The 24,852-nt window shown below is 48.6% G+C and overlaps 2 protein-coding genes across 3 annotated transcripts in view; both read right to left on the bottom strand.

The window, feature by feature from the left end:
• MRPS6 (mitochondrial ribosomal protein S6) overlaps positions 1-23,235 on the bottom strand; it is a 45,485-nt gene extending 22,250 nt beyond the window's left edge. Inside the window, exon 1 of the mRNA XM_068179482.1 lies at positions 23,101-23,235. Within this exon, the coding sequence (XP_068035583.1) occupies positions 23,101-23,145 (45 nt within the window). The 5' untranslated portion in view covers positions 23,146-23,235. The remainder of the gene's footprint in view (positions 1-23,100) is intronic.
• SLC5A3 (solute carrier family 5 member 3) lies at positions 1,362-23,240 on the bottom strand. 2 transcript variants are annotated; one of them, XM_068179480.1, is made up of 2 exons: positions 23,101-23,240; positions 1,362-9,689 (listed from the first exon to the last, which is right to left on the bottom strand). In XM_068179480.1, the coding sequence occupies exon 2, from the start codon at positions 9,393-9,395 to the stop codon at positions 7,248-7,250; it is 2,148 nt and encodes a 715-aa protein (XP_068035581.1). In that variant the 5' UTR covers positions 9,396-9,689; positions 23,101-23,240; the 3' UTR covers positions 1,362-7,247. The 2 variants fall into 2 exon arrangements, with proteins under 2 accessions (XP_068035581.1, XP_068035582.1); XM_068179481.1 differs by lacking the exon at positions 23,101-23,240 and adding an exon at positions 14,467-14,693.
• Between the last annotated feature and the right edge of the window lie 1,612 nt (positions 23,241-24,852).

Raw genomic sequence — 24,852 nt, 5'->3', positions numbered from 1 at the left:
GAAGTCACAATGTTTTCACCAAGTATAGAGGGAATCTTGCCAATCCCTTGCTCAAATTCTGGCAGATAAATCCTGGGATACACAACAACAGGAGTCAGGTCAATATTAAAAATCTGAATTCTCTTCTATCACTCCACCAACACCTCAAAACTAAAGCCCAAAACACCCAAAAAGCAATCCCTGAGTACAACCTGATTGAAGTGAAAAGAGAAGGGCCAGGGGTGAAACCTCCTGGCTTGTTCCCTTTCCCAGCACCAGAACATCCACAAGGAAACTGAGGCAGCCACGTCCCAGGAAGGGAATTCCCTGCAGGAAAAAGCCTCATTGCCACCATCTCTGTGGGATTTTCCACACAAACCCTGCCCAGAACCCACCTGGGCCAGGCCCCGACACCCAGAGGAACCCGAAACCCCAAAGAGCAGGAAATTGGGGTGTGAGGCTTGGCCAACACAAACAGAACCAGCTGGTGACAAAGAGGCTGCTTGAACCTCTTTGAGAATCACTGACCTGGAGAGCTGCTCACTGAGTAAACACCTAATAAACTAATTATGGAACCGGTTAATTAATAGTTAACTTGTGAAAACGCTCCCTCGTGGAAAACACAAATCCAAACCAAGTCTGTAAGGCAGGAAAATGCTTGTTTTTCATCCCAAATCCAAATTTTCCTGTCAAAAAATGTTTCTTATCCACCCCTTGGAACAAGCAACAGCAAATTTTCCATTTTTCTTTTACATCACAGCAGCAAAAGAAGAGAATAAATGAAAAATTTGGGTTAATTTGTTTTGTCTGCAGCTCAAATTCTGGGTTTAACAGCCTTGCCCCAGTTTTTGCCAAGCTCCCATCTCCAAAGGAACATGAATCCCTAATTTAACACCAGGCCAGCCCATCTCCTTACTGAACCACCAACACTGGACAAGGAATTCATGATTCCCAGCATGTCCTTATGGGGGAACAGGGATGAGGAGAAGGAAGTGGGAGATTCAGGGCTCTGCTCACCGAATGTGCTGATGTTTTATCTCCAGAGTCAAGAAGAAGGTGCTGGTCCCACTCAAGAACTGCTTAAGCAGCAGTTGAACAGCATATTTAAAGATAAAACAAAAAAAAGGAATTTTTCACAATATCCAAGCAGATTCCTCTGCTAAAGGGGGGTTCACTCCTGCTTTGTGCCCTGAGCCCAACCCAGCCCAGTCCCACCTCCCAAAACCAGTGGCCAAACTCAGGGTCTGGGATCCTGAAGTTCTCCTTGCAGTCTCCAAGAACCCAGTTTGGCTTTGCCTTTGGAATAACCAGGAGAAGCAGGAATCATCTTTACCTACAGGGACGCAGGGCTTACTGAGAGTAAAATACTCCAAAAATCTCTGTTCTGGTGGGTTGGTCGGTTTGGGTTTTTTGGTTTTTTTTTTCTCTATTTTTATTGAAACTTTGTACAGAAGTTTGAAACATTTCCATACAATACTTTGAGACAGGACAAAATGCCATGGTAAAGGAATGTAAACTGCAAGAAACACAGTCTGAAAGTATCCAATTACTCTCTAATAAGAGTTTTAGTTTGAAGACTAATGCAGGAGGCAAAATAAAATGCATACAGTATACAAAGAACAGTATACACAGGGCCAGCAATGCAAACTATGGAAATTTTGCATCAGATTTACTTCAAAGATTGATAGCAATATGATAATTCTATACACTAGACCAAAATTAATTTATCATACATCGTTTCTATGACAAAAAGCTTGTCATTAAGGACAGTAGCAACTTACAATATAATTAAGCTGTATTAATCTCATTAACACTTCTAAATCTATATTCCTACTACAGTAAAGGTTTTTTTTTTTTCAGTATATTGTCTTATAAGATCTTAACAGACCTTTAAATAACACTTTACCAAAAGAGACCTGGATCCATTATAGTGATCTTATCTACATGCCCATTTGGCTTATTTCCAAAAAACAACCAAGGGACAAGGAAAAAGGCAGGTTTCAAATGCTATATGATATCATTTGGTTTTGGTCTGAAATGTATTTTAGAGAGTTAAAAAAAAAACCAACAGAAAAAAGGCAGTTCATTAACTGGTATTTTTATATAAAATCTGCAGAAAAATACAACAGCAACAAAACCCAAAAATACTTCACAGATATCTAAAAAAACATTTTTCTCCGAGATACAAGGTAAAGCAGCATCACTTTGACACTGTGCTTTAAAAAAGAAGATGATCAATGAAGAGACTGCTCAAGTGAGATTAGAAAATTTTGCTTTCTTCTTGAAGAAGACTACTAACATTTTGCACAGCAACTATTTTTATAACCACCTCATTTTAAAAGCGTGAATTCCTAGACACAGAATTGTCATTTCACCGCCAGTTTTGCTCAAAGTGTCTGACTTTACACAGTGGAACTGAGAATGCCAAGTGTCACCAGATGTCACTATACCATGAGTTCAAGATTGGAACAGAAGTGAAGCAAATGCCTTGAAAACAACACCAGGAAAGAAATCAAAGAGAAAGTGTTTTGTAAACAAAACAAAACCACTTTGCAAAAATAAAATTAAAGAAAAAAAAAACAACAAAAAAAAACAAGAGTTCAGAGATCTCACAGTGAAATCAGAAATTCTAATTATATATGTTTTACATTCTAGGACTACTCTTTACCTTAGGCCAATTAAAGCACATTAAACCATTTAATTATATACAAACATTTTCTTTTAAAAAACAAAAAAAAAATTAAAACATTGCACAGAAGTCTGCTTTTAACATCACATAACAAGGTTAGTTTTATTTTCAAAACAATTACATTTAAGGGCACAGAACATACAGAATACCAAATTAACAGATGAGTAATTTTGCTTCTCTGTACATGCTAAATCCAAAGATTTCCTTGAGAAAGCTGGAGCTTGGCAACTCCAGCTTCTTCCATGTCTCTGTTCTCTGAAAGGGAGCAATTCCCAACACCTCCTCTATCTCAGGATTTAAAAAAATAGATATATAAAAAAAATAAAGCTGTTTTAAAGTTGTAAGCATCTTTTAAGTGCTGGCAGAGCTCCCTGGGTGGCTCTGCCCCCTCCACTGTAACCTCGTGGAAATAAATCCTTTTCTCTCCTCTGTTACAGGGCTCATGACTCTCATCAGAAGTCTCATCCTGGCCCTTCTGGGATCAGGGAACACACAAGTGGAGAAGTAAAAAATACACAATATAAGGAATATACTGAAGGCCATTTTTATTTCTTACAATCTCGCACTGTTTCCTTTCCCTAAAAGCTAAACAGGAAAAATTATTAAAAAAAAAATTAAACAAAAAAAATTCTCTAAACTTTGGCAGAGAGTAGCATCAAATCAGCCATTTAAAAAAACATTAAATAAAAACGTACTCCCAAAATGTACGTTTAAACTCTCAAGAAGCCTCTTCTTTTTTTTTTTTTTTTTATTAATTTTTTAAATAAAAGGCTTCTACCATTTCCAGGAGCAAAATTCAAATATCTTACCAGAAAAAATAAGTTAAGGGAAATAACAAGAAGAAAAAAAGCTGTCATTCCAAACTCAGTTTTCCAAGACTTGTCATCCTAAGCTCAAGGCAGTAATAAATAAACCCATTGCTGCAAGACAGAAGCACAACCAGCCCCACCCAGGGGAAGGGGGCCAGGCAAAAAAATTAATGGAACTGACTGTCCCCTCTGGTTCTGCTGGACCAAAAAAATGGGTGTTTAACCCCAAAATCATCAACTTCCCCCCTCAGCAAAGGCTTGTTTACGCTATAAAAATCCCTTCTCCTACACAACGTCCTTCTCGCCAGCAGGCAGCTTGCTTGGAACCTTAGAAATATCTTTATTTAATAATAAAGGCCTTTTATTAAGTGGTTTTATGCAGCAAAGAGCATCAGCAACTTCCAGGGTCTCTACGACACAATGAGGCTGAAGAGGAGCACACAAAACACCTTGGAAACACCTGAAGAGAAAAAGCACTGGAGAGAGAATTTGCTCGAAAGCTTCACAATACCAGGTCCAAAGATGGGGTGGGGAGGCAGATTAATAACCCATGATTATTAATCACAGCCTGCCCATTAGCAGTGTCATTAATGTGGCAGCTCGTTAGTGTAGCAAAAGGGAGAATAAAGGAAGTGGGAGATGGAGCACCGCAGTGCAGTCCTGAAGGACTCGACTCCCTTCCACAGCCAAGGACGAGGTCCCCATGGAGCTGACCATCCGAGCAGGACACTGGAATCCTGCCTGCTACCTCTTCCAAGTGTCCTCTCGGAGCAGCAAATGGCTCGGGGAGGGGCCGAGGGATGGAAGCAGCAGGGAGAAGCCGTTGGAAGAAGCGCTGGAAGCGCCTGCCCCAGCCGCGCCTTCGGCCGCCCGCCCGCGTAAGGCACCCTGGGGACAGCACAGGGGGCGATGGAGCCGAGCCAAAGGGTCCCTGAGCTAAGCTGGCTTCCCAGGCGGTGGCAAAGCGCTGGACATCGAGGAGCAGCCTGGAAAATCCCAGTGCCGGGCGCTGCTCCAAAATGGTGCCGAGCTCCGAACGGACACGGGTCTCCTTCCCTGGGCCAAACCAGGTGTTTGAGCCACATCCCAGCCTTCTCAAGAGGATATTGTTGGACTGAGAATTATCTTTACCTTCTACAAGTTATTTTTCATCCCACTAGCGTTGCCCTAAATGATTTTATCCTGTATGGAAACAATTCCCTACGTTTTTACATCAAACCATCCTTCACAGCTCAGCCCACTGAGGAAGCAACTTGAGATGCCATTAATTTCACACACCAGGATTTCACCCTTAAATAGGATTTAAAATGTTTTCCCAAGCCAAGCTGTGGCCACACAAATCATAAGAAAATGTGTCTTGTCCCATTGGTAGCAACATCAACACCACGTATGGTGGCTCCTCTCTAACAAATATTGCAACAACACTCCAAGTTTTCCACTTTGGAGTAGTTCTACTTCCCAGCAGCAACAACTACACCAAGTGGAGAAAAGTGGGGCAGCTCAGCCTCTGGTCAAAGTTTTGGAATGAATGATATTCAACTGATACTAAAACACCACCAAAATAAAGAAAACCACCCCAAAAACAGAAGTGAATCCTTTTATCTGAAAATACGTATTGGAAATTATCTACTAGGAGCCATGTGGATGGCACCACTGGAAAAGCAAACTTTCTTCAGCAGTCAAAGGCAGGATTGACCCAAATTTCATCTCTACAAAATGGTTTCCCCCACAGGAATTGGTTCTTGTTTGTGTGCTAAGGAAACGGTGCTGGACGCTCACAATGGTCCCTCAGCCCGGTTTTGGCCCAGCCAGTTCATGTTCTCCTGAACGAGCTCAGGAGCAAAGACAACTGGAGGAATTATTTCCATGGAAAGCCTGGGTATGACCACTCTGTCCTGGAGAGGGAAGGAGTTTAATACTGGTGGGCTCTGCTCCCAAAACCAGGACCCAGCTTGGCTTGGGGAAGGATGAGAGCACCAAACTGCTGCACACACATCCTGTCCACCTGGGAACTGCTCAACCCTGCCTGGGCATCCATCCATCCATCCATCCATCCATCCATCCATCCATCCATCCATCCTTCAGAAGGAAACATCCTCTGAATCTGGAGACCTACAAATAGCTGTGACTGCCTGGGCAGAATTCAGGTTTTTGGAAAAATCCTGAGGACAGGACAGACCTCAATTGCCGACACAGATTTGTGGCTGCACGCGCTGTCTCCTGACACTGAATCCCTCAGGATCGTTCTGAGGAGGGAGGGAAGGAGGGAATTTCTTCACACAAAGGTCACTCATGGGAAGGGGCTGCCCAGGGAGCTGGTGGAGTGCCCAGCCCTGGAGGTGTCCAAGGAATGTGGCACTCTGGGCTGGGTGATGAGGTGGGGGATTGGGCACAGCTGGAACTTAATGAGTAGGGAGGGCTTTTCCAAGCTCAGGGATTCTGGGACTCCTCAAAAAACAAAAAGGAAGTTGGACAGGGTGAAAGGGGAAGTGGGAGAAGACATGGGGCAAAAGGACTCTGGAAAACAAGGAGCACTTTCACCTCTCTCCCCCATTTCCCCTTCCTCGCCTTTGCAGCTGTTCTCCCCTGCAGCATCGGGGCTTCCTCCTCTTGCTCCACTGGGATTCCTCCCATGTACAGCAGAGGAAAACCCTTCTGCAGGGTGAAAAACAGTTTTTCAAGACATGCAAAGCCTCATGGTTCTCTTTTTCCCATATGGTGGAACCTAAAAACAGATTTTTCCCTAAAAAGAAGATAATCCGAACAATGTCCTAAAGGTTCAGAGGCTGGAGAGGCTGAATGAATCTTTTTGGACATTTACTGAAACTCAAGAAATTCCACCCAAACCGGAGGAAAAAAATTCTTTCCATGGTGGTGGCAGAACCCTGGAACAGCTGCCCAGGGACATCCCAAACCCACGCCAAGAATTCTGTGATTCTTCAATTTCAATATACTACAAAACCCCAAAGAAAACACATTTCTTTTTCGTCCTCCTCTCCTCCATTGACAGTTTGTCATCTCCAGGCTTATTTTTGTTTTAGTTTTTTCTCTTTTTTTTTAATACAGAAACTTTTCAGTAATGGAATTTACAGTGGATAAAACTCAAAAGACAAAAATTTCCTTACAAAGAATAAAAAAAAGGCAGAAAGCTGCTAAGAGCTATCATGTTTTAAGTGCTGTAAAATGAGACAAAACAGCTTCCTGTTGTTGCCAGAATAAAAATGAGAAACTGAAAAAAAAAAAAAAAAAGCCGTGAGTGCAATTAAGAAGTGCTAAGTTGGCCAAGGTAACACAGTTATTTTATAAATGTGCATCACAGCTCTGCATCTAAAAAATCTTTTGACACAGCTTTAATCACTCAGATTTTACACACTGATAACTGATTACCTGTTATCTTCACTTAATGCTGACTGAGCTGTAACTGCCTGACTTCAAACACAGCCACCTGCCTGCCTTTGGTATATTTATACACAGAAAAACAAAAGGTTAGTGCTGCAAATGGAAAAAAAAAAAAAAAAAAACCAACACAAAAGGGAAAAAAAGAAAAAGCCGCCACAGGACAGGTTCTGCTTTCAGCAGAGGGAGGACAACACATCTCAAATGGTCTCAAAATAGGCTAAAGCTGAGTTGATCTTACAATTATAGCGTAAACAATGCCTGGGTTGTGGTTATGTTGTTTGAAAAGAAAAGAAAGGAAAAACCAAAAATCTCCAGAGACCTGTATCAACTTCTGTATGTTTAAGCCATACCCTTAAAAGTTCACTATTCACTCACAAAGAGAAGTAGACAAACATGAAGATTCCAAGCGAACAGACACAGACCAGTCCAGTATTTAGTAATAGTTTAACTTTTGGAGTCTCTTCCAGCATTTGTAAACAAACAGTCTCCTCCTCGACCTCCCGAACCACTCTCTTGTTTACATTTTTACTTTTAAAGCCACAGAACCAATCTATGAATTTCAAATGTCTCGCCCTGTTGTCAGTCCCCTCCTCCTCCTCGTGCTTTTTCTCCCCCATCAGGGCCGCCTGTCCGTTGGAATAACAATCCACGGGCGTCTCCACCTCGGAGTGGCTCACCGAGATCACCGGGTTGCTGTCATCCCTGCACGTCACCAGGAGGTTGATGTCCTCCGGCTTCACATTTTTAATGTTCTCCTCCGACTTCCCGTTGGGAATGATGTGGTTGGCATTCTCGTTGCACTTGAGGATGCTCTTCTCCTGCGCCTGGTACAGCTCCCCCTTGCCGGTGCTCTCCGGCATGCCACGCTTCCACAGGGCCCAGAACGTGGTGGTCCGCACCTGCTCCTTGGTGGGCGGCGGCGTGAGCAGGCTCACCACGACCGTCACGGCCCCAGTGATCCAGAACAGGGCCGTGGCCACGTACATGTAATGGATGTTCTTGATGAAGCCGGGCCTGGTGTCCGGCTGGTCGCACTCGGGAGCGCGGTAGAAGAAGGCCAGGATCAGCCGGATGGCGCCCAGGACAAACCCGGCCATGCCACCGTAGAAAGCCCCCTGCTCGTTGCAACGCTTCCAGAAGATGGCCATGAGGAACAGGGCGGCCACCGGCGGGGTCAGGTAATCCGCCACCTCCTGGATGTACAGGTACATCTGCCCGCCCTGCATCTCCACGATGATGGGCACCCAGGCGATGCTGATCACCACCATGAAGGCCACGAAGACCCTGCCCACGATCATGAGCTCCCGGGAGGTCGCGCTCTTCCGGATGAGCTTGTAGACGTCGAGTGTGAAGATGGTGCTGGCGCTGTTGAAGATGGAGTCCAGGTCGCTCATCAGGGCAGCGATCATCACGGCCATCATGAGCCCGCGCAGCCCCACGGGCACCAGGTTCATCACCAGGCGCGGGTAGGCGATGTTGGAGCAGCCGGCCCTGCTCCCGCACACCTGGAAGCAGTGCTCGGGGTTGATGCAGGCGATGTCATCCACAAACAAGATGCGGGAGATCATCCCCGGCACCACGATGATGAACATGGGCAGCAGCTTCAAGAAGCCGGCCATGAGGGTGGAGCCTTTGGCGTGAGCGATGTTTTTGGCGGCCAGAACTCTCTGCACTATGACTTGGTCAGCGCACCAGTACCACACTGAGGCCGGGGTCTGTCCCAGTAGGAATCCAGGCCAGGGAATGTCTTCGTCCGTCGGCTCGCGCAGCATTTTGAGAGAGTCGGGCTTTGGACTGACGTTGCAGGAGTTGGTGTTGGAGATGTTGTAGGTGAGGAGGATGGAGGTGATGTTTGGTGATGCCAACATGTACCTCCTTTTCACTTCTTCAAACCCACCGACCTCCATGAGGCTTATGATCATGAGTGTGAGGGCCCCGATGATCATAAGCAGCGCTTGGAGGGTGTCCGTGTAGATGACGGCCACCAGCCCTCCGGTCACAGTCAGCAGCGCCGTCATTCCGATCAGCAGGATCACCGACAGGTAGAGGTTCCACCCTAGGGACTCTTGGATAAAAAGTGCCCCTGAATACAAGTCAACCGAGAGTTTGGTGAAGATATAAAGAAGTAGAGATAACGCTGCAAAATAGATTTGAATCCTATGCCCTCCGAACCGCTTGGACAAGTATTCGGGCATGGTGTACACTCCCGACCGGATGTAGACTGGCACGAAGACCCATCCCAAAAGCTGCAAAAGCATTAAGGCGTTGAACTCCCACGCGCCTACGGCGAATCCGCTCGCCGCTCCAGATCCTGCGAGCCCAATGAAATGTTCACTTCCAATATTGCTCACAAACAACGAGGCCCCGATAGCTACCCAGGTCATAGAACGCCCTGCCAAAAAGTAGCCACTCACGGTGCTCCGATTGTTTTTCCACATGGCAAAGAAACCTATGCACATTACAAGCACGAAGTACAGGGCCACAATGGCAATGTCTGCTGGCTCCAAAGAAGCCCTCATTTTGCAACCAAAAAGCCTTCGCTGACGTCCACTTCTCGCCCCCCAGCCAACGTCTCTTAAGCACCACGTGAACCAGTTTTAACCAAAATCAACACAGCGGGTCAAATTCTTTGTCCCTTGGTTTGCTGTCCTGATGCTGGTGGCAGTGGTACATTTACTTTTCTCCGCTTCTCAAATTTGGGAACTTAGCACGCACTTTTAATCCACATTCCACAAGAGCATCAGCCTTAACTCAGTTGATGTAGGAGAAATTCTTAGTTGCAGCTAAGTTTAGTGAGGCCTACTGTACCAACCCTGCAAGGCAGCAAAGACAAAAGACAAAGATTGAATTAGAGAGGAATTTCATGAAGTAATGAGAAAAAATTTGAAGTGTAGTAAAACAAATCACTGAACACCACAGATTTTTCCCCCTTTATATTTCCTGCAATCCATAACAGACATCATTCAATGTTTGTAGGGCTAAGTGGTAAAAGCCTTTCACAAGTCAACTTCAGTGGTTACAGGTACCTTTCAGAGACGCAGCGATTCGGGAGGATTGAGTAACCCAAATTCCCCAAGACACAGCAAGCAACAAAAACACATTTTTTCTTTACTCTGGTGTCTCACAAGTCTCCTTGTCAAGACACTAACCAGATCTTCCTCTTTCAAGCAATCTTAGCAAAATAAAATTAAAATAACCCAACAAATAACAATGGCTATGGAGCCCAAACCTGGCTCAGCATTTCCTGCACTGCACCCCCCAAATCCTGGGACATCCTGGCACAACAGGAAAGCACCTTAGACACCAACTGGTTGCTAGAAAAATCAAAGTGAGGTCAGAGCACTGTCAAAAATCAACATCCATTTCAAATCAACTGGAGAATCAAGGTTATTCCACAGGTTTTGAAGTGAGTTTGCTCCTGTCTGGGGTACAGATAATCACAGGGTTATTTTTCACTTGGAAAGCTCTCCATACACATCCACGTGATCCAAGGGGAGAAAACATCCCATTCCAGCAAGTGGCAGAAGCAAAACTCCACCTGACATCCCACTTTAGGACCAGTGCCTTTTGGACACCCACACCTGGGGTTTTGTGGGAGCACCAGAGGCACAGGAGGGAACACAGGGTGGGTTCTGGCAGCTGGAAGAATGCCAGTCACAGCTGGAAGGATGCCAGGAAATGCCCTTCCAGCATCCACTCCCATCCCAGCATGGAGAGCTGGAAGGTACGGAGGCAAAACTTTCCCTGTCGCGCTCTTGCTGCATTCCCAATCCCACCTGACAGCTCCCAAACACGTCAGGAAACAAAACCCATTTTGGCAAGCAGGACCGAAGTGCTGGAAGTGGAGGGAAGGGGACAATGAAGACCTGGTGGAAGAGGAAGGGGCACTGAGGAGCCGCACGGTGGCTCCCTCCCTCATGGATTTGGGATGTGCTCCCAGCTCTTGTTTATGCCTTGGGAGGTACCACAGAATCATGGAATGGTTTGGGATGGAGGGACCTCAAAGCCCACCCAGTGCCAACCCTGCCATGGCAGGGACACCTTCCACTGTCCCAGGCTGCTCCAGCCCCAGTGTCCAAGCTGGCCTTGGGCACTGCCAGGGATCCAGGGCAGTGCCCCAGCTGCTCTGGGCACCCTGTGCCAGGGCCTCAGCACCCTCTACCAACCCAGAGGCTTCTAATGGGTTTAGAGAGAGCTGGACACAGGATTCTTCCATTTCCTACACCCAAGGGCCATGGGAAGGGAAGACCAAAGCAAAGAACAGGTTCAGTCTAAAGATGAGAACACAAACCTTTAGTAGCAATGAGATTATTACAGAAGGTGAGGAACAGGGTCTGACTCTACTCCTCTTTCCCACCCACCAGTAAAAGCACAAGAAAACCAACACTGGGTCTTTTTTCTGGCCATAAAATCTCACAAATCCTACAACCACCAGCTCCAGGCATCCCTTTCCAGTTCATTCTCCGGCACGAGGCTGAAGCTCCCATTTCCCCATTAATTAATCATTAATACAAACAGCCTGATAGCATATTCTAATATTTGGCTTGTTTCTTGTTTAGCATCCCTTCCATATATTGGGTTTGTTTAAAGGGTCAATAAAACCATTTCAGATTCCAAGAGAGTTAAGGTTGAAAATGCACACGTTGTGTTAAAGGCAGGAATGGTGCTGAGGTAAAAACGTGCAACTCCTCACAGATTTTAAAAATAGCTCCCAGCAAGCCACAACTTCAACCTTAAGGAGAAATCCACCACTATGTCATTTGTATGGTACAGCTGGTTTTCAGGAGAAAAATAAAATAAAATTAAAAAAATAAAAAAAAAGGGTTCCCCCCCAGCACCACAAACCCACTTGAGAATAGAGATATTCCTTCTGCTGGAATTACAGCCAATAATGAAAGACTAAGGAGAATGGCACAAAACGGACTGATTACAGCACTGGGCTAAATTTATCATTCCTCAGAAGCCTCAAACCACAGATGTATTTTCAATTCTTCCACAGAAGAATTCACATTTCTCCCCACCCGCAAACACAGGAGTAGTTAAATGGTCTAATAGCTTAATCCAACCCAAAATTATAAACACTTCACATCAGATGACGCAATCAGAGCCAAGTTTAATGGACTATTCTTAGTTTTAAGCACTTTGGAGCAACACTTTAATATTGTTGTGTCTTTTGCTATATTCAGCTAATTTTTCAACAACGTTATGTTTATACCAAAACTATAAATATTTTAAGAGAAAGGGAAGAAGAGATTTGACAAAAAAGAAAATCTGCTATACAGAAAACCAGAAGAACAGCCAGATAAGGAAAATGTAATAATTAGTATTTTTAATCTTCTGTTGTCCTTCTCATTACTAAAAAATATTTGATTTTAACTTGAGTTCATCCCCCACACTCTTCCCTGTAGGTTCATCAGTGACCTGTCCCAAATATCCTATAGAGCATTATGGAAAAATCACAAAAATATCTGTTAAAATCAATTCAATTTGATACCAGAAGTATCCAGAGTGTTTCTATAAACAGGATATTAACAGGGAAGCTGTGGCTGCCTTGGATCCCTGGAAATGTCCAAGGCCAGGCTGGATGGGATAATGGAAGGTGTCCCGTCCCTGGGGGTGGGACTGGATGGGCTTTGAGGTCCCTGGGAATCCAAGTCTTCTGTAATTCCAGGATCCAGACCCTCTGACAAGTGCGTCAGTATTAGATGCAGCTGCCCTCAAATAAATTGTGACATTCCTCAATTAAGTCACTTCAGATCCAGGGGGCTCATTCCAACCAAAATAAACAACAAGAGACATGCCTGGAGTGTCTTCCATAGGAAGATACAGCCAGACCATGCACCTGAAATAATCAAATTTCAGAGAGCTGAACCCTGTCCTTTGTCACCAGCACCTGAGAGGTTTTTTTGCAGGGCTCAGCTTGCCTGAGCTGGAAGGTGAAAAGTTTTCAGCAGCCACCACAAATTTGCTGCATTGTCACTAAATTACAGCACTGAAGTAGCTTCTTGTACCAGTTTCTTAGACCTAATTCCAAAATAACCCTGGAACTTTTCTTCATTAGGAAAATGAGACTCGTCCCTCTGAACTTTCAGCAAGTTCTGACCTCAAGTCTTACAAAGGACTTTTGAGATGCCCCATGTGAGTTTAGTCCTGAGTTATTAGAACAGTGAACATTGTGGCACTGACAGAGGGAGGAGGGAAAAAAAAGGCAGAAAGACAGTGCTGCTGCCAAGGACTGGGAATTTTCTTCCCTGAGGCTGTTTTCTGGCTGGATCATATCAAAGACACAAAACAATGTGCTTCCCTCTTGTCTGGAAATAGAGGCTGCAGCTCTGGTGAAACAATGCATATGTCTCTCCAACACCCAGCCTGTTCCTTAAGGGGAAAAAAAAATCCCAAGCAAGTCCCTGAAGACAGATTTCATAATGTGAAGCAGATCCAGGGTGGGATTTTGAGGAGAAATTTGTACGATTGTTCTAAAGGAAAACTTTCTCCACAGTGCTTTTCTAATAAAATGGGTGTTTAAAACATGCCAGAGTCCAACTGCTCCAGCTCTGAAGCCACTATTTCTTCTCAGCTCTGTTGGCTTTTTGGCAGATGGGAAGTGTCTGAGCTGACTTTCCTTTTCTCCTCACCAATCCTGATGTTTTAAGGGTTAATTGGGGGACATGGATGCCCACCTATCCCACAGGAGCGTCCACTGTTAGCAAATTAAGTGCTTTGCTCACAGATTTCCAAGCAGTTTTTTGATTATTTCTTGGGACCAGCATTTTCCCTCTCCACCTTCAAGTAGGAATATTTGAAATCATATCTGCAGCACTTCACCTACTGAACAGCTCTGTTGTGTGGAAGAAATCTGTCCAGATTGCCAGGATCATGGAAAATATTAACTCTGCCACAGAAAAATTAATAAATACCAGAAGTCTCGTGCCTTGAGTGGGGTCTGTACCATGTGCAACCCCCTGAGTGTGTTTTCCAGGCTCCTCACACTCCTGGCCATGGACACACCAGTCAGTTCCTGCCTGTCCACTGCTCCACAGTAAACACAAGGGAAAAAATCTCTTAGGAAAAAAAAAAAAAAAAAAAAAAAAAGGAAAAGCTTTGTTCCATTTACTGCAGCACTCCAGAACACAAAAAAAAGGAGCACTGAAGCTCTTCATGGAGTAAGTGATACATAAATTATGTAGCACATGCCCTTGAGGAAGCAGGGGCTATCCTTGGCAGCCGCTCAACAGAGCCCTCAGCATCCAGGGCAGCAGTTCCAGGCTTTTCCCTGAAAATCAGGAGCTGGGGCAGAGGAATGTGCCAGGAACCCCCCTGGGACAGACAGGGAAGGCAGAAGTTGACCTGGAGCATCCAATAAACAACTGGAGCTGCTGGGGATGCCAGGCCAGCCCTGAACTCCAGAGGCTGCAGCAGGAAAGGGCCACATTTCCAGGTTACCTGAGCCCACCTGACTGAACCTGTTGGTCACACTCTGCATCATCACACATGGACCTCCTGCTGGTCTGGAGAACTCAGGAGCCAACTCTGTAAACCACCACTATGAAAAAGAAATCCAATTTGAGGTGCAAGGAACAAGTCACTCACTCAAAGGAGCTGTTATGAACACGCAAGGAGCTTTTGTTTTGGTCAGGAATCACTCCAGCTCTGGTCTTCGTTTTACTGCAGCAGCACAAAAAAGCAGCTTGTTCCAGCATAAATTCTTCTGGATTCTTTTCTACACAACTGCTGAGGGAGACATGAGAGAAATAAGTAACCCCAGAGCAAGAGACACGGAGAACTCACCGCCAGTCAGAAATGGGGTGTGCAGTGGACAATTACAGAGCAGGAACTGGAGTGATGCGAGGCCAACTGGAGCTCAAGGGCACTGGGACTGACACTGTTAGAGCAGGACATCATTTAGTTGTCGTTGCTGGGTTTTTTTAACCATTTCCCCCCTCATCCCAAGCAAATGCATCTATTCCAGTGTCCCACCAAGTCACAAATGAAGGGGAGAAGGCACAGGAAGGACATTCCAGCAGTCAGTGGACACAAGAGAAGCTTCAGCCTTGTAAAGCAAGAAAAGATGGATTTTTTCATAATCTGCATCACCCTCCTCGAGCCACTTCATGCCACTGCCTGTGACATTCACACTTGGCTGGTTCCCTTTGCCAAGAGCCAGTCCCCAGCACTCCAGCAGGAATAAGGAACTGATTTGCATCCACTGTTCTTCCCAAAACTCCAAACACCTACAGGGCAAGGGGGGTAAGCTGGGGACAGAGGGAAGGAGACAAAAAGTCCCTTTTTATCTGTTAAATACAGAGATACCAGAAATAAATTCTGTCTTCTCCAGGCCTACCTAGACAGGATACCCATCATACCCAGGAGATTAATCCATCAATTATCAATTTAAAGAAAATATGAAGTTAATACCTTCCTTTTCCCCTTGTCAGCCCAAATAATTGGCTTTTGTTTCCATGGGTGACAAATGTTATCTGGAGGAATTTCTTCATGGAAAGGAACTGGAAGGGGCTGCCCAGGGAGGTTTGGAGTCCCCAGGAAAGGCCTGGAGGTGTCACTCAGTGCTCTGGGCTGGGGACAAGGTGGGCATGGGGCACAGCTGGCACTCCATGGGCTGGCAGGGCTTTTCCAAACTCTGGAATTCTGTGAAGGGAGTAGAAGCTGCCAAGGAATTGGCCTTGCAGAACCCTTCCTGCCTCGGCTGCAGCTCCAGCAGGGCCCTCCTGAGCTCAGTTTGTCACCACAAAGCTCAGTCCAGCAAGGAAACCACAGAGAGGTGACATCCCCCCTCCACAGGACACAGTTCTTTTCCACAGGAACTGAAAGCAAAAGGGGAAGAAACAACCCAGTAGCCACGTGGTCAACAGCAAAACCAAGGGCACCAGAGGGCAAAAAGCCAAACATTTCCATGGAAGTGGGAAGGGGCTGGCAAAAACTGGAAGGTTCTGGCATCACACAACACCAGGCAAGATCTCCCTGCCAGGTCACACTGCAGTGGAAAGTGCAGCAAGACACCGAGTCCCAAGGCTAAAATCCCTTCTTTTGGCAACCCAAAATGCAGCAGCACAAACATTTCACTGCCATGGCAGGGATGGAGGAGATGAAGACTTGGTCACCAGAGCAGCAGCAAGAGAATGGGTCAAACAAGCCTCAACAGCCAAGAATTTGATTTCTGGAGTGGTACTGGGACCACTTCAGTTCCCTGGACAAGGTTATCACCTTTTTAGAAGCAAATATCAGAAATGCTGCAAAATCTCTGCCACTGCTGAGGACGCCCTTTCCTTCAGCTGGAAGTTCAATGCTGTGATGCAGCTGGTGGTGATCATCACTCAGCAAGAACTGGATAATCCCAGCCTAAAAAATGTGCTGGTTCATCCCATTTGAGGAGGATTTTGGCTGGGAGAGTGCAAAAGTTACATGGGAAATGAGAAAGGAGACGTGTCGGTCCCCAAGAAACTGGGCAAGACACCAGGAGGAAATTCTTCTTCCAATTTCTAGGAAGAACCAAAAAAAAAAAAAAAAAACCCACACAAAAAAACCCCACCACCCAAAAAAACCCAGACTCATTAAGCGTCTTTAGGACTTCCCCAAATTCCCATCACATTTCTGGCTGCCCACAATCTTTGGAAGAACATAAAGCACCCCCAGGATTATTGATAGGTGAGACAGAAGTTCAGGATCATAGATAGTCCAAGATTTTGAGGCTCTCCAAGCTTCCCAGTCAGCTGGGTGCTGTTTCAAGACTTGTGATCCTTCTTGGAGATTTCAAGACACCAAAACCAGAGTTCAGTAAAATTCTCTTGGTTCTAATACAATTAATGCTAATTACAAAGCTTGATGCAGAATATCTCTATTAAAACTACTGAACATTGATTTCTTTTTCTAAAACCCCAACCCCACTGAACACATTCCCTCCTCTGCATGGACCTGGCTTTTTATTATTCCTTAAATATTTGCAGGACCGAACACAAGGATTGGCTTGCAAGTGGACAAACCAGGATTAAAAAATAGCAGAAGAACAGTTCTTCTGCAGTTCCTCCATGCTATTTCATGGGTTCAAGACCCTCCCTTTACACCATCCACTTCCTTCCTACCCTTCTCCTCACCAGGGGTGATGAATTTTCTCTAGAATCTCATTTTCAGCACCAATATTTGCACCAGTGCTCCACAGGAAGGACAGGTCTTCACATCTTGCCTTACTCTCCACATATTTACTTCCAATTTTTCCTGTTCCACTTCTCCATAATTAGTTATATTTTGCATCTCTTCCTGTGTTTTTATTTTTGCCTGCTTTCACCTTTTTATCAGCTCCTCAATGCACACTGGGTATATTGCTGCTGCTCCATAGGGCCGGAATTTTTCCAGGGAATAACCTGGTGCCCAGAGGTTCCTGCTGCCCTCAGGTAAGGGACACAGAGAGTGGGACACGAAGCTCTCCCAAGCAACTGCTTCCACATAAACAGCTCTTCCTTCACCCCAGGTTTGCAGCCAGGGAGGTGTGGGGGGCTGTGGCTCCAGGAATTATCAGCCTCCCATGGATGGAGCCTGACAAATCATAAAATCCTGGAATGGTTTGGGTTGGAAAGACCTTAAAGCCCATCCAGTGCCACCTCTGCCATGGGCAGGGACACCTTCCACTGTCCCAGGCTGCTCCAGCCTGGCCTTGGACACTTCCAGGGATCCAGGGGCAGCCACAGCTTCTCTGGGCAAAGAAAAGGGAAGATAAATTACTTGCCAACAACTTAACAACTGCCCAAGCAATTTTTGTGTGGCAATGATGGTTCTGGGGCAAGGGAACTGGAGAAATCAGCTCCTGAAAGAACACGGGGAGAAAAGCAGAGCTTCCATCATTCCAAAGCATGGAACTGATAAAGATTAGGAGACAGAAAACACAAGCACACATGAGCTGAAGGAGCAGCTTCTCCTCAGTGTTACAATGGACAACTTTTCCAGGAGTCAGTCACGTTTCAGGGCTTTCCAACAATCAGAGATTAATGCTGCTCAGCACAAAGGGTTCTCCCAAGAGTTTAGGGACATAATCTGCTCCATGCTGAAGTTCCCAACACCTCCCTACTCACAGCCAGAACACATCAGGAACAAAACCCAACCAGGAGCAAAGAGCTCACTGCTGAGGAGGAACCAGGGGCAGCCCAGAGAAGTTTCAACTCAAAGGTTTAACCCCCACTGCTGTCCCCTGAAGAGGGGCTGGCCAAACCCCACTGAAATCCCACCAGGAGCCTGCAAGAAACTGAAATTAGGCTTAAACTACTCTGCAGTAGAGAATAATCCTCTATGTTCCCTCAGACCCAGGCACGTATGCCACACTTGGCAAAAATTCCAGCTCTTCCAAGACTGAAAATGTCAAATATCAGGCAAGAGGGTATCGTTCCCAAATGCTGTCTGCACCACACTCTCCAAAATCCAGTTCTTCTTATGGAATGCTCAAGGCAGAAAACAAAAAGGTGACTCCTCCAGCAGAGTCAGTGCTGGATCTTGCTGTTTTCTGATCCTGTCTTTTAGTTCCAAGGCTTTGGTCTCCTTCCCAGCACCACCCCCAGCTCCAGGATCCCTCCCCGCCAGGCTCAAGAGCCTGTTCCAGCCTACTGAAAATGCCAGTGGGAACAGAGGAAAAAACTTTTGTGTAATTTTAACCTGCTCAGCTGGGAAGAGGGGTGGGGAAGATGCACAATTCCATTGGAAGAGCAGGTGGTCCACCAGAAAGGAAATAAAATGAAATAAAATAAAATAAACCCAGTATCTTCCTGCTACATTCTCTCCCCCTCCTTCCTGGCAACTGAGACATCAAAAGCCCAGTTGCTGCAGCTGCCCACACAGCAATTAAGTGGAATAGTCAAGATGTCAAGCAACACTACTGCCCATTTACTTTGGCTTTCCCAAAATAGCCAACAATCTCCACACGGCAGGTAGGGAATTTTGGAAACACGGCAACCCACTCCAAAAGCAACAAACAGCTGCTGAAGACAAGTTGTGTTGTGAGAACATGGCTGGAGAAATAAGAGCACACATTCACTGCAGAATTATTATTATTATTATTAGTTGAAGTGTCCAGGGCCAGGTTGGACAGGGCTTGCAGTGAGCTGGGATAGTGGAAGGTGTCCCTGCCATGTGGAACAAGGTGATTTTTTAAGACCCCTTCCAACCCAAACCACTCTGGGATTCCAAAAGTGGATGGTTGGGTCTCCTAGTCCAGGTATTTGCTGAAAAAAAGGTGGTTAGGTTTTAGGTTATGACTCTGTGTGTTTGAACTTTGTAATAGGTGAAGATGAGCACACTGCTAATAAAATATGGATGAATTTCCTCATTTTTAGTGAAATGCTCTGAGTAATTTACAAAGTGCCCATCAGTTACAGAGGGGTGCTGCTAAGGACGGGTGTCCCTCTGCTCTGCTCTGGGTGACAAGCTGGGGATCAATCAAAGGCTGCACTCCATCCTGGAGGTCTTTTCCAAGCTCAGAGACTGTGGGATTCCCACTCTGTGTCCCAGTCCCCTCAGAGGCCTGGCACTGCCACCCTACAGTCACTCTGCACAAACAGCCTTGGAGCAGCAGGAAACCATTTCCAGCTCTTCCTTCCTTCCCTTTCCCTCATGTCCTTCCCAGGGAGTTTCAGAGCTCCCTGCAGAGTCCTGCTCTTCCAGCCAGTGAGAATTCCTGCAGATTCACTGCCCTTCCCTGCTGGAGGTGCTGCTCCACCACAATCCCCCTACTCGGAGCCAAAGATGGGAGAAAATCAAGAATTCTTAAAAACTCAGCTTTTGTTATGAACAGGGAATTCAGGCCATGGACAGCTGTGTCTTCATTTCGCATCTTTCCCCCCAGCACAGCTGCAGGGCTTGGCTGGGGCTGCTGTGGGCAGGTAAGGCTTGGTTTGCAAACACCTGGACACTGCTGATAGCAAATTTGCCACCAAACTCCCGCCAGCATTTGTTCTTTCCGTGCTGCAGTGTGGAAAGCAACACAATGGGCAAAATGAATCATTTCACCTCCGTGTGCTCACACCTTGCTCTGCCCAAAGCATCTCCTCCACAAACTCACATGCAGCAACACAAAGCTCTCACCCTCCAAATACAGAGTAAGGAGAATTATTTATTTTGGGGTGGTTTTTAGGGCTTTAATTGTTGTTTTCCTGAGAGTCACTAACTGGAGGCTCTGCTGATGAAAAATTCTCTATATATACAGAGTATACAAAATATCCTGTGGTTTAGTATATAAAAATACAGTGGTTTTAGTCCAAGTCCATTACCTCTCACAAATCAGGACACAGAAGAGCTGCTCAGCTTTGACTTCAGAATAAAATCCTGACTTTTTGTGGCAAGTACATGCAGACAACGAGAGACAAAGGCTGGTAAGTGGAACCAGTGCAAAGTGAAAGTTTTCCCATTCCCAAAGCTCTTGGGTGTTGCACTTTTAAGGCACAAAAGGAGAGCTGAAGAGGCTCTGGAGCCTGCCAAGCCTGAGGAGAGCATCAGGCAGGATGGATGGGGTGTGCTGCCCTGGGATCCTCCCAACAGAAGCCACATGCAGGAAAAGAACAGGAAAGGATCCCTAACTTGGACACGAGCAGGGCTGGGCAGCAACAGGGCTTAAAGTGACAAAAATGAACTTGGAGGGACTTATTCTGCCTGGATCCCTGAGAATGCCAAGGGAGTATTAAAAGAAAGTTGCAGGTGGGGAAAACCCCACAGAAGCACCAAGTTTGCCACTGAAGAGAGGCAGAGAGGTTTGCACCAAGCTGCCAGAGAGCTCCGAGAAGTTCAGGACGAGCTTTAAAGCACAAGAAAGCCAAGTGACAAGGGTTTGGGGTTTTTTTTGGAGGACGGGGGAGCTGCCACAGGTGAGGAAGGACATCACAGACACCAAAAGAAGAGTCAGCACTTGCTCAGACAGCACCAGGACACACAGCCACCACAGAGGGACTGACAGGGCAGGACAGGAACACCTGCCCAGGTGCTGTCGCCAGTGTGGAAATGCAATGTTGTTTATTCTTCTACAGGAATGAGTTATGGAATCATTCCACTATTTCAGACCGGCTTATTATTCCCATATTTTGCCTCACTTAATTCAGCATTACAGCCAGGATTATGCACAGCTTACAGGGGTCATTAGAGCAACCCCCCCAGCCAAGATCCAGCAGCACCACGGAGCATAAAACCACTCGAGAAAATATTTCCAAGTGTTGTCATGGCACAAGAAAGGCAGGAGCAGCAAAATATTGGGAAACGAAAAAGCACCCAGATCTGATGTGCTGAAAACAGCATGAAAATAGCAGCACCTACAGACAGACTCTAAATTTTAGACTTACAACAAGAGTGGGTTAAAAACACCAGCACAAACTGCAATGTTTGGACATAATCACAGAGCTAAAAAAAAAAACCTTAAAGGTACATTCATGTGGAAAGAACATGCTGGAGAGTCCAACTTCAAAGAGGCAAAGGTTGCAGATGTTAAATCCTGAGTGCACTGATGTTCATTAGAAGCATCTTACAGCTAAAAGCTTATCCCTGCATCTCCGTGGTCAGATCCTAGAAACCAGAGAGCCTTTCCAGCAGAGAGCACTCCATGGCATCCTTTCAGAGAAGTCAGTTTATTCCTGCCTCAGTATTATGGCAGATTTGCTATGCTTGCTGTCCTGCCCTGCATTCCGAGTGCCCGCCCGACTTAAAGCATCTCCCCCATCAACAGCACGGCTACAAGAAAGCATCTCTGCCTCATCCACCCAAGGGAAGAGGTGTGGAAAGGAACAAAAAAAAAAAAAAAAAAAATCGGACAAAAATGATAAGTTGACAATCAAGTGGAAAAGCAGCGTATTTTTTGCCCGGGTGAGCTGGTGCAGCAATGTCACCCGGCTTTCTCCCTGCTGCTGCGTTTCTCCACTAGAGGACCCAGGTGAGATGTCTCTACTACAGCTTCTGCAGCTAAACCACGGGGAAAAATATATTAAAAAAAAAAAAAAAAAAAAAAAAAAGCCAGCCCCGACATGTGGATGGTCCATGTAAAATGAATGGAAATGTACTAGTGCATGCGGCACACCAGACGTGCTCCCGTAATTCCCAAAAAACCACGGCCACGCTGCTGAGCTGCTGCTGCTCGGTGGGAAAGGGTGCTGGTGGGAATGAAGGGTAAATCCAAGCAGAGTATCCACGCCGGGCTGGATCAGAGGGCTCCAGCCCAGCGCAAGTGCTGCTACATTCCAACACCAGCACCGCATATTAAGCTGGAAAGTAGCAGATAAACAAAGGCTATAGAAGGTACTAGAGAAGGGCCAGTATCAGCTGTTATTTACCAAATAAACCTCCCATCCACACGGAGATGGCCTTATTTTATTATTATTTTTACGCACACACATCCCCCATTCCCACCCCCCCCCCCGCTTCCCCCACGTATTGACTCAGCTCCTGCCGAATGGGAAGAGCATCATTTAACCGAGCTCTGTTATCACCGCGCTGCCAAAAAACAGCGGCAACGGCTGCTGCCACCCCCAGCGCCCCTTCCCGGGGGCGATACGGCCCGGCCTATCGGCCCCGCTCAACTGGTGTGGGCAAAACCCCATCCTTGGCACTTCCCTGGCACACGGGGGGGGAAGGGAAGGTGGCACCCCGCGGATGGGAGCTGGCTGGAGCGAACCCCTGCTGTTCCCCCCTCTTCCCTCGCCCCGAGGCTTCCCGGAGCCCAGGGGAGCCGAGGAGGTGCCCGGTGATGCCAGCGCAGGTGCGGGGAGGGGGATGGAAAGCGCTGGTGCTGCAGAGGGAGAGGGGGATGCGCTGGCAGGGGCATGGGAAGGGCCGGCTTCACCTGCTCCAGGCGCGGAGGGAGGGGATGGGCAGGGAAAACCGCATCTCTGCCGCTCGGAAAGCGTGGGATCTGCTTACCTGCGGACCGGAGGGGAGGGGGAGAGGGGACTGCGGCTCGGGGGCAGCGACTCAGCCAGGTCTGCGAGGGCGCGGGCAGGGAAGGCGCGATGGGCGAGGGGCCGGAGCGCGGAGGAAGCCCCGCGGAGCCCGGGACACGCTGCGACACTGCGGGCGACAGGGCCGGCCGGGCCACGCGGTGCGGCGGGGACAGCGGGCACCGAGGGGACACCGAGGGGCACCGAGGGGACACCGAGGGGCACCGAGGGGACACCGAGGGGACACCGAGGGTGGGGGTGTCTGCCAGTCCCACCTGCCGCCCTCCCTTCCTCCCGTCTCCTCTCCCTCACTCACCCTCTGCATGGCTTTCAGGATCAAAGCCAGTTCATAGCGGGGCATCTTAGAGCTGGCAGTGGCGGGAGGAGCGGGGCACGGGGTGGGGAGCAGGGGGCTGCGGCGAGGCCGGAGAGGAGGAGCAGGGGGGACGGGAGGAGGAAGAGGTGGAGGAAGGCGCGTCCCGGCGCTGTGGCGGCTCCTTCCCGCGCGGCTCCCGCGGCTCAGACGCCCGTACGGGCAGGGGCGGCGCGGCTTAAAGGGCGCAGGAGCTGCGCACGCTCGACCGGGCCGGCCCTGCCCGCGCCAAGCGCCGCCCCCGCCGGGCCGGGGCTGCCCCGCACCGCGGCCTGAGGGCCGGGACCCCCGCGCGGCCACGGCCGGGCCCTCCCCGCGCTGCCCCCGCGGCCGGCGCCGCCCCCGGCCCCGCCGAGCCGCAGCCGCTGCCGCCGCCGCCGCTGCAGGGAGTGGAAATTTCCACTGCACCGCCCCCCCCCCGCCTCCCGCCCGCCGCCGCCGCCGCCGCCGCCGCCGGGCCGCGCTCACTCCCGGCCGGGGCCGCGCGTGGCGGGGGCGGCTCGGGCCGCGCCGCGCGTGTGGGACAGCCCGGCGTGTGGGACACCCCACCCGTGTCACCGGGACACCCCACCCGTGTGGGACACCCCACCCGTGTCACCGGGACACCCCGGGCGTGTGGGACACCCCACCCGTGTCACCGGGACACCCCGGGCGTGTGGGACACCCCACCCGTGTCACCGGGACACCCCGGGCGTGTGGGACACCCCACCCGTGTCACCGGGACACCCCACCCGTGTGGGACACCCCACCCGTGTCACCGGGACACCCCGGGCGTGTGGGACACCCCACCCGTGTCACCGGGACACCCCGGGCGTGTGGGACACCCCGGGCTTGTGGGACACCCCACCCGTGTCACCGGGACACCCCACCCGTGTCACCGGGACACCCCACCCGTGTGGGACACCCCACTCGTGTCACCGGGACACCCCACCCGTGTCACCGGGACACCCCACCCGTGTCACCAGGACACCCCACCCGTGTGGGACACCCCACTCGTGTCACCAGGACACCCCACCCGTGTGGGACACCCCACCCGTGTCACCGGGACACCCCACCCGTGTGGGACACCCCACTCGTGTCACCGGGACACCCCACCCGTGTGGGACACCCCACCCGTGTCACCGGCGCTCCGAAAGGCTCGGGTGGGACGGGACGTGCGGAATCGTCCCGCTCAACCCGCTGCCGTGGGCACGGACACCTTCCACCGGGCCAGGTTGCTTCGAGCCGTGGCCAACCTGGCGCCTTCCAGAGCCTTCCTCATCCTCAGGGCACCTCTACGCCCCCAGGACGTGCCTGTTCTCAGAGCTCCTCAGAGCACCCCCAGGACCTCCCCCGTCCTCAGGGCACCCTCAGAACTTCTCCATCCTCAGAACTCCCCAGTGCAGAGCCAGGACATTGCCCATTCTGAAAGCACCCCGAGGTCCTTTCCCATCCTCACAGAACCTCAGGGCACCCCCAGCTCCTTCCCCATCCTCAAGGCACCCCCAGCTCCTTCCCCATCCTCAGGACACCCCCATCTCCTTCCCCATCCTCAGGGCACCCCCATCTCCTTCCCCATCCTCACGGCACCCCCAGCTCCTTCCATCCTCAGGGCACCCCCAGCTCCTTCCCCATCCTCAAGGCACCCCCAGCTCCTTCCCCATCCTCAGGACGCCCCCAGCTCCTTCCCCATCCTCGGGGCACCCGCAGTCACAG

Source organism: Anomalospiza imberbis, chromosome 2 (assembly GCF_031753505.1).
Source record: "Anomalospiza imberbis isolate Cuckoo-Finch-1a 21T00152 chromosome 2, ASM3175350v1, whole genome shotgun sequence".
Lineage (NCBI taxonomy): Eukaryota > Metazoa > Chordata > Aves > Passeriformes > Viduidae > Anomalospiza > Anomalospiza imberbis.
Note: the sequence above shows the minus strand (reverse complement) of the source record. Positions and strands in the feature narration are given on the sequence as shown.

Bases quoted from the DNA above. Each gene is read 5' to 3' on its own strand.
- SLC5A3 (XM_068179480.1), bottom strand. From the start codon at position 9,395: ATGAGGGCTTCTTTGGAGCCAGCAGACATTGCCATTGTGGCCCTGTAC.